Consider the following 16,814-nt stretch of genomic DNA (forward strand, 5'->3'; position numbering starts at 1 on the left):
GTTCATAATTTTGTATGTAAATTTGGTCAAACTTGAAAAAAATGTTGACTTTCCACTAATCCTTAGGCGCCACTTTATATTAGTACTAGCTATTTGGATGAGTATCACTTCTTGTAATCCACACTGGATATTTCATTGAGGATGTGTGTGTTTTGAAATAGTACTGAATTTGCAATGACAAATGTTGTATGGATCTGTATTTGCATTGACAATGCATGTAATGAAAGTAAAAAATCCAATGAATTTATAAGTCTGAAGCCGCTTCAACCATCAACCCTGCCTTTACAAAAAATATTCTTAGTCTAAAACTACACTACACTACACTAAAAAACGGCCATTTTTTTTAAATATGTGAAAATTTCCTATATATGAACTACCCTACCTTCATCTAATTTCGTCCGAATTCAACTGTTTGTGTTAAATTCGACTGAATTTCACACATTACACTAAGTTGCTGCATGGGACGTATACGAGACATTTTTTATTAGACGGACATTGAAAATGCTCCTACAAAATTTAGCCTCAGGCTATAACAATCAATTGCAGACTAGTGTAGTTAACAGTCCTTCGATCAATCCATCATCATTCTGACCCCACTGATACTCCTATTTTGCTCATCCACTCCCAGGGTATAAAATAGAAAAACTGAATGCCTACATAACTAACTAGTCTCTCCATGGATCACTCTCAGTCCTCACTTCAGACGGTTCAACAACCTCCGTCACTGTACCTTCCGAAGAGCCAAACTCAACACTGGTCTCGCTGGCGGTTGCTTCAGCCTCCTCCAATCTTCCCCATCTCCCGCCAAGGGCAATCGTCATCATCTCGTAGATCTTGCCACCCAACTCCGCTGGACTCTCAGGCTGGACAAACCAAGTAATAACCATTATGTTCCGAACTATATCTATCGTCATAGATCATGGACATAAGCACAGGTTCCATAGATCAAGTACTTACAGTATATCCACTGGAGATCAGAGCAGCCTCATACAGCAACTCAACTGCCCTCTTGGCTTCGGCGCTTTCTGGCTCGTTCTTGCAAGCAGCCTACAGATATAGGCGATATATACATAAGTGATTAGACAGCAACGAATAGGTATGATCTACAATAACAGATTGCAGTTATCTTACACTCAAGTCCTTGACAATAGGGTGGTCTGGATTTATCTCAAATATTCTTCTTCCTCTCATGAACTCCAAGCTTGATGTGTCACCAAGCGTTTGTGCCTTCATAAGCCTATAATAAAGTTGAAGTGTTAGAAAAACAACTGCACACTTATTTTAGCAAATTATGTGGTTGTAAGAGATCAGAACCACCATGCTACCTTTCCATGTTGGCTGACCAACCAAACTTGCCCGATACAAGAACACATGGCGAAGAGCTTAGTCGCTTTGAAATTTGAACCTTGGCAACCTTGTCACCGAGCTGCTGCTTTATCCAGTCACAGAGAAGAGTGTATTCCTGCTTGCTTTCTTTTTCCTTATCCTCGTCTTCATCACCTGCAACAGCCAACATATGAATTGCCATGAAAAAACTGCCAAAAGGTTATAACCAATCACATCCAAAAAAAAATTCAGGTTCACTTGCCTAATTCTAGGTCTTCTTTGCTGATATCAACAAACTTTTTCTCTTTGTATGTCTGCAAATTCTGAATAGCTACCTCATCAATTGGTTCGATAAGGTAGAGTACCTAAAATAAGAAAAATAGAGTCAGTATAAGCTAAGCTGCAGCACCACAAAAAAACAATTTTATGATTAAAACATTCAGTAAGCTCATACTTCAATATCTTTCTGAACCAGCTTTTCCAAGAAAGGAGCAGTCTTTGCACTCTGAAGACTGTCTGTAGCAATATAATAGATTGCCTTTTGGCTTTCAGGCATGTTCTCGACATACTGATCAAGACTTATCAAATCTGTCTCAGTTTTGGAGGAGTGAAACCGCAGCAAAGGAGCGAGGCGTTTCTGATTTCCTGAGTCCTCGATGCAACCAAGTTTCATAAACTTCCCAAAGCTCTCCCAAAATTTCTTGTAGTCCTGCAGCATAAGGTACACGAAGTTTCAAAACAAGATCAACAGAACAATAACAAGGGAGAGAAAAAAAAGGAAGCTAGAGCCTTTACCGCCTTGTCATCCTTCTCAGCAATATCCTGAATCATGTCAAAAGTCTTCCTAACAAGTCTCTTACGCATGATCCTGACCTGAAACATAAGTATGCCGATCATTAGTTTCAAGTTTTCAACAACCATACCATCTTGTGAACCAATGCATATTAAGTTACAAATATTTTCCAATAACTTACGATGCGACTTTCTTGAAGAATCTCACGAGAAACATTGAGAGGGAGATCATTTGAGTCAACAACACCTTTTACAAAGCTCAAGTACCTAGGGAACTGCAGAAGAATGCTAGAATTCAGCACACATCACAACATTGTTATCATAGTAACTGAGAAATAACATCTACATCTAAGGTCAGGAACTACAAACAAAGAAAACTGTAGCAACATACCAGCTCGCCATCAAAGTCATCTGAAATGAAAACTCTCTTAACATACAGCCGGATATTTTTGGTCTTAGGGTTCATTATCTCCTCGTTGCTAAGTGGTGCCATTCCTGGAATGTAGAGGACACTCCTAAATTCCACCTCACCCTGTTTCAAACACAAGTCTTGTCATAATGTTTAATGCACATGGACATAACAGAAGTGAAGATTATTAAGTCTACTCACCTCTGTTGTGAAGTGTGCATGAGCTAGAGGATCCAAGAACTCATTGAATGTCTTCTTGTAGAACTCATTGTACTCAGTATTCTCTACTTCCTTCGGATTTCTCATCTACATGACAAGAAATTTTATCTTTGCTTATGTTTCCTTTGAAACATATACATAAACAGAAGAAAAACCAAACCCATAGCCTTAAGACAAGACGAATGTTTCACATGATAGTTGTGCTGCAGGTACAAAAAAGTAAATTGGCTGCCATCATTACCCATATTGGCTTTGTTTCATTTGCCAATTCCCAGTCCCAGTACTTCTCAGTGATAGTTTTCTTCTTTTTCTCCTTCTCACCCTAGAAACCAAGAGGATTTTGTATATTCAATATATAATACTCCCTCCGGTCTTTTTTAATTGACTCGAATTTAGTACAACTTTGTACTAAATTCGAGTCAATTAAATAGGACCGGAGGGAGTATGAGTGAATTGGAACACTGTGGCAACCAAATGCACAGAAAACTAACCTCTGATGCCTCTTCGCCTTCTTTTGATTCCTCTTCTTCTACCTATTTAGAGGATGTCAGAAGTGCAAAGAAGAAAAGCAATAAATATCAACTCAAAAAAAACTTAATAGGATTAGAAGTTTAGAACAGGGCATACTAAAAATCCTACCTCAACAGTTCTTGATTTCTCTTGCCATGTAAAAATAGGGAAGGACACAAACTGCGAGTAGTTCTTAACTAGACCTTGAATCCTCGTAGGGTCAGCAAATTCATACTTATCATCCTCCTAAGAAAACAGAAATATTATAGTTATGAGTTGTGTTTGGCCAAAAAGGTTGCATATAATATATCAGTACAAGCTTCGTACTCTTAAGAACAGAGTAATCTGTGTTCCCCGTGTCAGCATTTTCTCAGGATCAGTCTCCTCCTTGATAACGTAGGAGCTACTGTCAGCCTCGGCTTCCCATACATACTGCTTATCTACCTTGGGACTCTTAGTGGACACCACAATCTGCAAGGTCACAAGATAAGCACAAGTATGAAAACTATTCTTGGCTTGCAAGTAGGATGTACAAATACTTTGAAATTAATTTCCCAAAAAATGCAAAGTGTAAGAGATTCATGTACATACAGTTGTAGTACCATCTAAGAGAAATTGCATACCTTTTCTGCAACGAGAAATGCAGAATAAAATCCAACACCAAACTGACCAATAAGCCCATTATCTGCACCAAGCTCTTTGTTCTCCTGAGAGAGAAAAAAAGAGATTAAATTTTCATTATATCAACAATGAAGGAAACAAGATCATCATAGAACACAAGCTGATAAATCTAGATGGGGAAGAAGGTGCACCTTGAGAGCCTTCAAAAATTTGGAGGTGCCACTCTGCGCGATAGTTCCAAGGCAGTCCTTGAGTTCATCCTTTGTCATCCCGATACCACTGTCACTGTGAAATCCAAAACAATGAGAAGGAAGAGTGACTATCGTCACAGCTGACGATGCTTAAACAGCCGAGTTGATTGAGAGGAGGAGTATACGTGATAGTTATTGTGCCAGCTTCTGGGTCAGGCTTGATCCTTATTTCCATCTCAGAACCGTCGGCCAGCATGGATGGATCCGTCACGCTGAGGAATCTCAGCTTATCCAGTGCATCGCTTGCATTGCTGGGTGAAAAGAAAACATAACAGGTCAGATAGTCAGTGCCGATTCCGGTTTGGAGATTAACGATAATAATTTTGTATTACTATGCATTTTCTGCAGAAGACTGACCTGACGAGCTCCCGAAGGAAGACTTCCTTGTGGCTGTACAAGCTATGGACTATCAAGTCCATCAATCGGCTAACCTGCACAACAGACAGGGAGGCACTGAATCTTGGGAGGCTGGAACTGTAAAAATCTAGAAAGAAATTCACAGCAGTTCCTCAATTTCGTATCCTCTAACTGAACCACGAATTCTGCCACCTTGAAAAAAGGCAGCAGCATTCCGGCACAGACTAATCGCAACAGACATCCGTGAATTTCGCCCCCGAAATGTATCCCGATCCAGAATTGGACCACACGGTTTCAGAAGAAGTGCAGCTCCGCCACATACCTCGGCCTGGTACTCGAACTTCTCGCCGGCGGCGGCCTCTTCCTCCTCCTCGGCGGGGGCCTTCTCGGCGACGGCGGAGACGCACCTCGCCCCGACCGCCCTCTCACTGCGCGCGTCCCACCTGAGTCCCCTGGCGCAGGTCTTCCCCTGCGGCGCGAGCGCGGCCCGCCGCGGCCCGCGCGAGGGGCTCGGGCGCAGCGCCGCCACCGAGGACGCGCCCAGGGTCCTGCTCAGCGCGGGCGCCATGAGACGGACGGCTTGGTGTCGGTAACAGCACTGAGTCTATTGCGTTGGCTGCTGTTGGGATGGATTGGCTGGGGCGAAGCGGATAAGGGAGTGGGCTAGGGTTTATACCAAGGCGGGAGGAAATGGTGGAGGTGGTGGGTTTAGGGGGGGAGAGGGCGAGGTAGGCGACGACGAGGAGAGACGGGGCGCGGGGCGTCGGGAGGATTCTAGAAGCGCGCAGGCAGGACGCACGGGAACGGCGTGCGTGCGTGCGCCGTCGGATGGGGAGCGTGCACGGTGGGAATCTGGCTGGCCCGTTGTGTGATGTGGACTGCCAGTTTCTCCATTTCTCTCGGTTCCTCCGCCACGGGACGCCGTCCCCTCCATAGATTTTGCTTCGGGTTGCCACTTGCCAAAGAGCCCGTCCAGGCAACGACTGAAAAAAAGTTGGACTACATTCTTTTTTTTAATCAATGCCACGTATATTTATATTCATAGTAACAAACAGTACATGGTAGAGATATACGAGCTGACTTCAACGCTTACAAAATAAAGTCTAAAAGATACCAAGAAATCTTCAAAGTCTTCAAAATATTTCTTCTTCCAAAACATAACCTTGTACTCTTCTGAAGGCAACAATAGACATGTAAACACCGACGAAGGTTCTCTCATAATTTTTAATTTGAGCTCCGATGACAAGGCTGCGTGCACACGCGCAACCATTAAAGCAGTCATTCAACATCGGCAAGAGTACCAGCACCAGCATGCCAGGGAATAACAACCGACTAGCCTTGTCAGCGTTGGTGGAGAGCCAAGAGTACGGATCATTATCGATGACGTAGCAGCCGGGACAAAAACTGCGAGGATAATTCTCCTCGCGGCAATTATGAGAAAAGATACAAAATCGATCTGGCGAAGCAAGATCTTAAGACCCATACCTAGAAAATTGTAATCGTTCAACACCACCATTGACGCCGGGAAGAAGATCTCGTCACCAAACGAACGGCCGAAGATCACTTGTTGCAGACGATGACATCTCCATTAAAGGAAAACCAACAAGAATATGGAGGAGGATGAACTGGAGGCGGCTAGAGTTGAGGCGGCGGCTGCGCGTGGGTGTAGATTTGCTCAATTAAACGGAGGCTACTCACGTTATGCCCGATCCATGTGAATATGCAACTTATATTGACAAGGGATCAAAGGCCAAAACATATACATGTGTAAAGTGCAGGAAACCTCTTATAGATTGGAAATATACAGAAAAGGAGATTATACATCTCTAACATTTTTAGGTTTTATTAAACTCCCTTAATGAGGGCATTTCTCATTTAATGGTGAGGAGAATACTCAATTAATGCTTATGAGTAAACATAAAAGTAAGGTGACAAAACCGAAGGCTGCATCTGCGTCTAAATCTCCCTTGGATCGAAGAAGATGTTTCCTAAAAAGACTCGATTGTCTGGATTAGAATGCATCATTAGGTTTTTAGACAAGATTGGCACAGTGCACCTGCATATTAGTTGGATGGTTGGCTATTTACACTACCGAACTAGGATGGTTGGCTATTTACAGTACTGCACTAGGATGGTGTTACTCCTGTATCTTTGATTATGACTATATGCTCAAACAAATGACAATAATCAGAATAAATTTGAAAAGCTACATCACAATAAAAAAAAAGTCCTCTATTTTAATCTTTTATGGAGTAGTAACCATATGTAAGCATGAGCTAAGAAATTCAGAAATTAAGATAGCACTGTTTCTAAAAGAATTTGCTTCGACAATGCTAGAACTATGGAATCTTATGGATACACCAATTGAAGAACATCAGACGTTCCAAAATGTACCGTGAAATACTGCTGCTTCTTTTTTAGACTGAAGGCTCGAGCAGAGCCCAGCTTTAAATTAATGAAGCCACAACATACAACTGCAGGTTCAGATAAAACTCACACCGGTAAACCGAAGGATAACAAAGCTCATGGTCTAACACACTGATACGCGTGAAACACACGTTCGTTGGGAACCCCAACAGGAAGGTGTGATGCTGATACGTCTCCGACGTATCGATAATTTCTTATGTTCCATGCCACATTATTGATGTTATCTACATGTTTTATGCACACTTTATGTCATATTCGTGCATTTTCTGGAACTAACCTATTAACAAGATGCCGAAGTGCCAGTTGCTGTTTTCTGCTGTTTTTGGTTTCAGAAATCCTAGTAAGGAAATATTCTCGGAATTGGACGAAATCAAAGCCCAGGGGCCTATTTTCTCACGAAGCTTCCAGAAGTCCGAAGGAGAGACGAAGAGGGGCCACGGAGGGGCCACACCATAGGGCGGCGCGGCCCCCCCCTTGGCCGCGCCGGCCTGTAGTGTGGGGCCCCCGTGCCGCCTCTTGACCTGCCCTTCCGCCTATAAAAAGTCTCTGTGACGAAACCCCCAGTACCGAGAACCACGATACGGAAAACCTTCCAGAGACGCCGCCGCCGCCGATCCCATCTCGGGGGATCCAGGAGATCGCCTCCGGCACCCTGCCGGAGAGGGGAATCATCTCCCGGAGGACTCTACGCCGCCATGGTCGCCTCCGGTGTGATGTGTGAGTAGTCTACCCCTGGACTATGGGTCCATAGCAGTAGCTAGATGGTTGTCTTCTCCCCATTGTGCTATCATTGTCGGATCTTGTGAGCTGCCTAACATGATCAAGATCATCTATCTGTAATTCTATATGTTGCGTTTGTTGGGATCCGATGAATAGAGAATACTTGTTATGTTGATTATCAAAGTTATACTTATGTGTTGTTTATTATCTTGCATGCTTTCCGTTACTAGTAGATGCTCTGGCCAAGTAGATGCTTGTAACTCCAAGAGGGAGTACTTATGCTCGATAGTGGTTCATGCCTGCATTGACACCTGGGACAAAGGATGTGAGAAAGTTCTAAGGTTGTGTTGTGCTGTTGCCACTAGGGATAAAACATTAGTGCTATGTTCAAGGATGTAGTCACTAGTTACATTGCGCACCATACTTAATGCAATTGTCCTGTTGCTTAGCAACTTAATACCGGAGGGGGTTCGGATGATAACCTGAAGGTGGACTTTTTAGGCATAGATGCAGTTGGATGACGGTCTATGTACTTTGTCGTAATGCCCAATTAAATCTCACTATACTCATCATGATATGTATGTGCATGGTCATGCTCTCTTTATTTGTCAATTGCCCAACTGTAATTTGTTCACCCAACATGCTGTTCGTCTTATGGGAGAGACACCTCTAGTGAACTGTGGACCCCGGTCCAATTCTCTTTACTGAAATACAATCTACCGCAATACTTGTTCTCTTGTTTTACGCAAACAATCATCTTCCACACAATACGGTTAATCCTTTGTTACAGCAAGCCGGTGAGATTGACAACCTCACTGTTTCGTTGGGGCAAAGTACTTTGGTTGTGTTGTGCAGGTTCCACGTTGGCGCCGGAATCCCTGGTGTTGCGCCGCACTACATCCCGCCGCCATCAACCTTCAACGTGCTTCTTGGCTCCTCCTGGTTCGATAAACCTTGGTTTCTTTCTGAGGGAAAACTTGCTGCTGTGCGCATCATACCTTCCTCTTGGGGTTGCCCAACGAACGTGTGAAATACACGCCATCAAGCACATTTTCTCGGCGCCGTTGTCGGGGAGATCAAGACACGCTGCAAGGGGAGTCTCCACTTCTCAATCTCTTTACTTTGTTTTTGTCTTGCTTAGTTTTATTTACTACTTTGTTTGCTGCACTAAATCAAAATACAAAAAAATTAGTTGCTAGTTTTACTTTATTTGCTATCTTGTTTGCTATATCTAAAACACAAAAAAATTAGTTTACTTGCATTTACTTTATCTAGTTTGTTTTATTTACTGTTGCTAAAATGGCCAACGCTGAAAATACTAAGTTGTGTGACTTCACAACCACAAATAATAATGATTTCTTATGCACACCTATTGCTCCACCTGCTACTACAGCAGAATTCTTTGAAATTAAACACTGCTTTCTTGAATCTTGTTATGCGAGAGCAATTTTCTCAGTGTTAGTTCGATGATGCTGCTGCCCATCTTAATAATTTTGTTGAATTATGTGAAATGCAAAAGTATAAGGATGTAGATGGTGACATTATAAAATTAAAATTGTTCCCTTTCTCATTAAGAGGAAGAGCTAAAGATTGGTTGCTATCTCTGCCTAAGAATAGTATTGATTCATGGACTAAATGCAAGGATGCTTTTATTGGTAGATATTATCCCCCCTGCTAAAATTATATCTTTGAGGAGTAGCATAATGAATTTTAAACAATTAGATACTGAACATGTTGCTCAAGCTTGGGAAAGAATGAAATCTCTGGTTAAAAATTGCCCAACCCATGGTCGACTACTTGGATGATCATCCAAACCTTCTATGCAGGACTAAATTTTTCTTCACGGAATTTATTGGATTCAGCTGCTGGATGTACCTTTATGTCCATCACTCTTGGTGAAGCAACAAAGCTTCTTGATAATATGATGATCAATTACTCTGAATGGCACACGGAAAGAGCTCCACAAGGTAAGAAGGTAAATTCTGTCGAAGAAACCTCTTCCTTGAGTGATAAGATTGATGCTATTATGTCTATGCTTGTGAATGATAGGACTAATATTGATCCTAATAATGTTCCGTTAGCTTCATTGGTTGCACAAGAAGAACATGTTGATGTAAACTTCATTAAAAATAATAATTTCAACAACAATGCTTACCGGAACAATTCTAGTAACAACTATAGGCCATATCCTTATAATAATGGCAACGGCTATGGTAATTCTTATGGGAATTCTTACAACAATAATAGGAGTTCACCCCCTGGACTTGAAGCCATGCTTAAAGAATTTATTAGTACACAAACTGCTTTTAACAAATCTGTTGAAGAAAAGCTTGGGAAAATTGATATACTTGCTTCTAAAGTCGATAGTCTTGCTGCTGATGTTGATCTTTTGAAATCAAAAGTTTTGCCTAATGAGAATCATCATAATAAAATCACTACTACAGCAAATGCCATTCAAGTTAGAATTAATGAGAATATAAGATTAATGGCTGAACTGCGTGCTAGGTGGGATAGAGAAGAAAATGAAAAACTAGCTAAAGAAAAGAATATAGCTAAAGTTTGGACTATTACCACCACTAGTAATGCTAATGCTACACATGTTGCTGCACCTCCTACTCATACTAATAAAAGAATTGGTGTTAGCAATGTTTCCACTTCTAATGCAAAGCGCGAAAAACTGCTGAAATCGCTAAAGCTGCTGAAACCGCTGTGATAAAGTCGCTGAAATTTTTTCCATCATTGGGGATGATGATCCCATTGCTTTAGATTATAATGGTTTGAATTTTGATGATTGCCACATCTCTGAAGTTATAAAGTTCTTGCAAAAACTTGCTAAAAGTCCTAATGCTAGTGCTATAAATTTGGCTTTCACGCAACATATTACAAATGCTCTTATAAAAGCTAGAGAAGAGAAACTAGAGCGCGAAGCCTCTATTCCTAAAAAGCTAGAGGATGGTTGGGAGCCCATCATTAAGATGAAGGTTAAAGATTTTGATTGTAATGCTTTATGTGATCTTGGTGCAAGTATCTCTGTTATGCCTAAGAAAATTTATAATATGCTTGACTTGCCACCGCTGAAAAATTGTTATTTGGATGTTAATCTTGCTACAAAGAAACCTTTGGGTAAAGTTGATAATGTTCGCATTACCGTTAACAATAACCTTGTTCCCGTTGATTTTGTTGTCTTGGATATTGAATGCAATGCATCTTGTCCCATTATATTGGGAAGACCTTTTCTTCGAACTGTTGGTGCTATTATTGATATGAAGGAAGGTAATATAAAATATCAATTTCCTCTCAAGAAAGGTATGGAACACTCCCCTAGAAAGAGAATGAAGGTACCTTTTGATTCTATTATGAGAACAAATTATGATGTTGACACTTCGTCTCTTGATAATACTTGATACACACTTTCTGCGCCTAGCTGAAAGGCGTTAAAGAAAAGCGCTTATGGGAGACAACCCATGCTTTTACCTACAGTACTTTGTTTTTATTTTGTGTCTTGGAAGTTGTTTACTACTGTAGCAACCTCTCCTTATCTTAGTTTTGTGTTTTGTTGTGCCAAGTTAAGCCGTTGATAGAAAAGTAAGTACTAGATTTGGATTACTGCACAGTTCCAGATTTCTTTGCTGTCACGAATCTGGGTCCACCTCCCTGTAGGTAGCTCAGAAAATTAAGCCAATTTACGTGCATGATCCTCAGATATGTACGCAACTTTCATTCAATTTGAGCATTTTCATTTGAGCAAGTCTGGTGCCATTTTAAAATTCGTCAATACGAACTGTTCTGTTTTGACAGATTCTGCCTTTTATTTCGCATTGCCTCTTTCGCTATGTTGGATTAATTTCTTTGATCCATTAATGTCCAGTAGCATTATGCAATGTCCAGAAGTGTTAAGAATGATTGTGTCACCTCTGAATATGTCAATTTATATTGTGCACTAACCCTCTAATGAGTTGTTTCGAGTTTGGTGTGGAGGAAGTTTTCAAGGATCAAGAGAGGAGTATGATGCAACATGATCAAGGAGAGTGAAAGCTCTAAGCTTGGGGATGCACCCGGTGGTTCACCCCTGCATATATCAAGAAGACTCAAGCGTCTAAGCTTGGGGATGCCCAAGGCATCCCCTTCTTCATCGACAACATTATCAGGTTCCTCCCTGAAACTATATTTTTATTCCATCACATCTTATGTGCTTTTTCTTGGAGCGTCGGTTTGTTTTTGTTTTTTGTTTTGTTTGAATAAAATGGATCCTAGCATTCACTTTATGGGAGAGAGACACGCTCCGCTGTAGCATATGGACAAGTATGTCCTTGGTTTCTACTCATAGTATTCATGGCGAAGTTTCTCCTTCGTTAAATTGTTATATGGTTGGAATTGGAAAATGATACATGTAGTAATTGCTATAAATGTCTTGGGTAATGTGATACTTGGCAATTGTTGTGCTCATGATTAAGCTCTTGCATCATATGCTTTGCACCCATTAATGAAGAAATACATAGAGCATGCTAAAATTTGGTTTGCATATTTGGTTTCTCTAAGGTCTAGATAATTTCTAGTATTGAGTTTGAACAACAAGGAAGACGGTGTAGAGTCTTATAATGTTTTCAATATGTCTTTTATGTGAGTTTTGCTGCACCGGTTCATCCTTGTGTTTGTTTCAAATAAGCCTTGCTAGCCTAAACCTTGTATCGAGAGGGAATACTTCTCATGCATCCAAAATACTTGAGCCAACCACTATGCCATTTGTGTCCACCATACCTACCTATACTACATGGTATTTTCCGCCATTCCAAAGTAAATTGCTTGAGTGCTACCTTTAAAATTCCATCATTCACCTTTGCAATATATAGCTCATGGGACAAATAGCTTAAAAACTATTGTGGTATTGAATATGTAATTATGCACTTTATCTCTTATTAAGTTGCTTGTTGTGCGATAACCATGTTCACCGGGGACGCCATCAACTTTTCATTGTTGAATTTCATGTGAGTTGCTATGCATGTTCGTCTTGTACGAAGTAAGAGAGATCTACCACCATATGGTTAAGCATGCATATGTTAGAGAAGAACATCGGGCCGCTAACTAAAGCCATGCTCCATGGTGGAAGTTTCAGTTTTGGACAACAATCCTCAAATCTCAAATGAGAAAATTATTAATTGTTGGTATATGCTTATGCATAAAAGAGGAGTCCATTATCTCGTTGTGTATGTTGTCCCGGTATGGATGTCTAAGTTGAAGAATAATCTATAGCGAGCAATCCAAGGCGAGCTTTCTCCTTAGACCTTTGTACGGGCGGCATAGAGGTACCCCTTTGTGACACTTGGTAAAAACAATGCATTGTGATGATCCGGTAGTCCAAGCTAATTAGGACAAGGTGCGGGCACTATTAGTACGCTATGCATGAGGCTTGCAACTTATAAGATATAATTTACATGATGCATATGCTTTATTACTACCGTTGACAAAATTGTTTCATGTTTTCAAAATCAAAGCTCTAGCACAAATATAGCAATCGATGCTTTTCCTCTATGGAGGACTATTCTTTTACTTTCAATGTTGAGTCAGGTTCACCTATCTCTCTCCACCTCAAGAAGCAAACACTTGTGTGAACTGTGCATTGATTCCTACATACTTGCTTATTGCACTTATTATATTACTCTATGTTGACAATATCCATGAGATATACATGTTACAAGTTGAAAGCAACCGCTGAAACTTAATCTTCTTTTGTGTTGCTTCAATATCTCTACTTTGAATTATTGCTTTATGAGTTAACTCTTATGCAAGACTTATTGATGCTTGTCTTGAAGTGCTATTCATGAAAAGTCTTTGCTATATGATTCACTTGTTTACTCATGTCATATACATTGTTTTGATCGCTGCATTCACTACATATGCTTTACAAATAGTATGATCAAGATTATGATGGCATGTCACTCGTAAATTATACGTGTTATCGTAGTACCTGCTCGGGACGAGCAGAACTAAGCTTGGGGATGCTGAGACGTCTCCGACGTATCGATAATTTCTTATGTTCCATGCCACATTATTGATGTTATCTACATGTTTTATGCACACTTTATGTCATATTCGTGCATTTTCTGGAACTAACCTATTAACAAGATGCCGAAGTGCCGATTCTGTTTTCTGCTGTTTTTGGTTTCAGAAATCCTAGTAAGGAAATATTCTCGGAATTGGACGAAATCAAAGCCCGGGGCCTATTTTCTCACGAAGCTTCCAGAAGTCCGAAGGAGAGACGAAGAGGGGCCACGGAGGGGCCACACCATAGGGCGGCGCGGCCCCCTTGGCCGCGCAGGCCTGTAGTGTGGGGCCCCGTGCCGCCTCTTGACCTGCCCTTCCGCCTATAAAAAGTCTCCGTGACGAAACCCCCGATCCGAGAACCACGATACGGAAAACCTTCCGGAGACGCCGCCGCCGCCGATCCCATCTCGGGGGATCCAGGAGATCGCCTCCGGCACCCGGGAGAGGGGAATCATCTCCGGAGGACTCTACGCCGCCATGGTCGCCTCCGGTGTGATGTGTGAGTAGTCTACCCCTGGACTATGGGTCCATAGCAGTAGCTAGATGGTTGTCTTCTCCCCATTGTGCTATCATTGTCGGATCTTGTGAGCTGCCTAACATGATCAAGATCATCTATACGTAATTCTATATGTTGCGTTTGTTGGGATCCGATGAATAGAGAATACTTGTTATGTTGATTATCAAAGTTATACTTATGTGTTGTTTATTATCTTGCATGCTTTCCGTTACTAGTAGATGCTCTGGCCAAGTAGATGCTTGTAACTCCAAGAGGGAGTACTTATGCTCGATAGTGGGTTCATGCCTCGCATTGACACCGGGACAGGATGACAGAAAGTTCTAAGGTTGTGTTGTCTGTTGCCACTAGGGATAAAACATTAGTGCTATGTTCAAGGATGTAGTCACTAGTTACATTACGCACCATACTTAATGCAATTGTCTGTTGCTTAGCAACTTAATACTGGAGGGTTCGGATGATAACTTTGAAGGTGGACTTTTTAGGCATAGATGCAGTTGGATGACGGTCTATGTACTTTGTCGTAATGCCCAATTAAATCTCACTATACTCATCATGATATGTATGTGCATGGTCATGCTCTCTTTATTTGTCAATTGCCCAACTGTAATTTGTTCACCCAACATGCTGTTCGTCTTATGGGAGAGACACCTCTAGTGAACTGTGGACCCCGGTCTAATTCTCTTTACTGAAATACAATCTACTGCAATACTTGTTCTACTGTTTTCTGCAAACAATCATCTTCCACACAATACGGTTAATCCTTTGTTACGACAAGCCGGTGAGATTGACAACCTCACTGCATTTCGTTGGGGCAAAGTACTTTGGTTGTGTTGTGCAGGTTCCACGTTGGCCGGAATCCCTGGTGTTGCGCCGCACTACATCCCGCCGCCATCAACCTTCAACGTGTTTCTTGGCTCCTCCTGGTTCGATAAACCTTGGTTTCTTTCTGAGGGAAAACTTGCTGCTGTGCGCATCATACCTTCCTCTTGGGGTTGCCCAACGAACGTGTGAAATACACGCCATCAGATGCGTACAGCAGCAAGTTTTCCATCAGTAAGAAACCAAGGTTATCGAACCAGTAGGAGATGAAGGCCACGTGAAGGTTGTTGGTGAAGGAGTGTAGTGCGGCGCAACACCAGGGATTCCGGCGCCAACGTGAAACCTGCACAACACAATCAAAATACTTTGCCTCAACTTAACAGTGAGGTTGTCAATCTCACCAGCTTGCTGTAAACAAAGGATTAAACGTATGGTGTGGAGAATGATGTTTGTTTGCAAAGAACAACAGAGAACAATGATTGCAGTAGGTTGTATTTCAGATGTAAAAGAATGGACCGGGGTCCACAGTTCACTAGTGGTGTCTCTCCAATAAGATAAATAACATGTTGGGTGAACAAATTACAATTGGGCAATTGACAAATAGAGAGGGCATAACAATGCACATACATATCATGATGACTACTATGAGATTTACTTAGGGCAGTACGACAAAGAACATGGACCGCTATCCAGCATGCATCTATGCCTAAAAAGTCCACCTTCGGGTTAGCATCCGCACCCCTTCCAGTATTAAGTTGCAAACAACAGACAATTGCATTAAGTACTGTGTGTAATGTAAATAATACAAATATCCTTAGACAAAGCATTGATGTTTTATCCCTAGTGGCAACAGCACATCCACAACCTTAGGGGTTGCTGTCACTCCCGCAGATTCAATGGAGACATGAACCCACTATCGATCATAAATACTCCCTCTTGGAGTCACAAGTATCAACTTGGCCAGAGCCTCTACTAGCAACGGAGAGCATGCAAGATCATAAACAACACATATATGATAGATCGATAATCAACTTGACATAGTATTCCATATTCATCGGATCCCAACAAACACAACATGTAGCATTACAAATAGATGATCTTGATCATTATAGGCAGCTCACAAGATCTAAACATGATATCACAAGAGGAGAAGACAACCATCTAGCTACTGCTATGGACCCATAGTCCAAGGATGAACTACTCACGCATCAGTCCAGAGGCGGGCATGGTGATGTAGAGCCCTCTGATACGCGTAAAGCACACGCCCGTTGGGAACCCCAAGAGGAAGGTGTGATGCGTACAGCAGCAAGTTTTCCCTCAGTAAGAAACCAAGGTTATCGAACCAGTAGGAGTCAAGGAACACATGAAGGTTGTTGGTGGCTGTCGAGGGTGCTCCTCGGCAATGCCCTCCGATAGGGGCTTAGGGTTAATGGAATCCTGCAAGCTGACACGAGACATCGGTACACAGACAAGCGGGGAGAGCGATTTACCCAGGTTCGGGGCCCTCGATGAGGTAAAACCCTTACGTCATGCCTGTCTGTTCTTTGATTATGATGAAAACAGGTTACAATGGGGTGCCGAATACTTCGGCTGAGATCTAGTCGAGATTGGTGTTGCTAGGGTTACCTAGCTCTAAGCTTTTCCTGGCTAAGGTTGCTAAGATTGTTCGTGTCCCTCGGCAGCCCCTCTCCTGGCCTTTATATAGGAGGCCAGGTCTCAAGGGTCCTAACCGAGGACGACTAAGTTCTGATAGTTTTAGATCCAATCTTTCCTTGTTTGTTCGCTTCCTTGTCTTGCCTGTCAA

General features: G+C 41.8%; 1 protein-coding gene across 1 annotated transcript; it reads right to left on the reverse strand.

Annotated features, from left to right (window-relative positions):
• Nucleotides 1-466: 466 nt before the first annotated feature.
• LOC127301964 (heat shock protein 90-5, chloroplastic) lies at nt 467-5,264 on the reverse strand. The gene is made up of 19 exons (XM_051332275.2): nt 4,808-5,264; nt 4,486-4,559; nt 4,254-4,379; nt 4,069-4,162; nt 3,880-3,963; nt 3,584-3,727; nt 3,386-3,502; nt 3,238-3,279; nt 2,988-3,068; nt 2,729-2,833; nt 2,510-2,650; nt 2,301-2,393; nt 2,122-2,199; nt 1,781-2,035; nt 1,589-1,691; nt 1,326-1,500; nt 1,132-1,237; nt 958-1,047; nt 467-863 (listed from the first exon to the last, which is right to left on the reverse strand). Exons 1-19 carry the CDS (start codon nt 5,051-5,053, stop codon nt 666-668), a joined length of 2,352 nt encoding a protein of 783 aa, XP_051188235.1. The 5' UTR covers nt 5,054-5,264; the 3' UTR covers nt 467-665.
• Nucleotides 5,265-16,814: the final 11,550 nt, after the last annotated feature.

Source organism: Lolium perenne, chromosome 5, assembly GCF_019359855.2.
Source record: "Lolium perenne isolate Kyuss_39 chromosome 5, Kyuss_2.0, whole genome shotgun sequence".
Lineage (NCBI taxonomy): Eukaryota > Viridiplantae > Streptophyta > Magnoliopsida > Poales > Poaceae > Lolium > Lolium perenne.

Bases quoted from the DNA above. Each gene is read 5' to 3' on its own strand.
- LOC127301964 (XM_051332275.2), bottom strand. From the start codon at position 5,053: ATGGCGCCCGCGCTGAGCAGGACCCTGGGCGCGTCCTCGGTGGCGGCG. The intron at 4,163-4,253 runs GTATACTCCTCC...TGGATTTCACAG, and splicing joins GCTGGCACAATAACTATCAC to TGACAGTGGTATCGGGATGA. The intron at 1,238-1,325 runs GTAGCATGGTGG...ACTTTATTATAG, and splicing joins TGGTCAGCCAACATGGAAAG to GCTTATGAAGGCACAAACGC.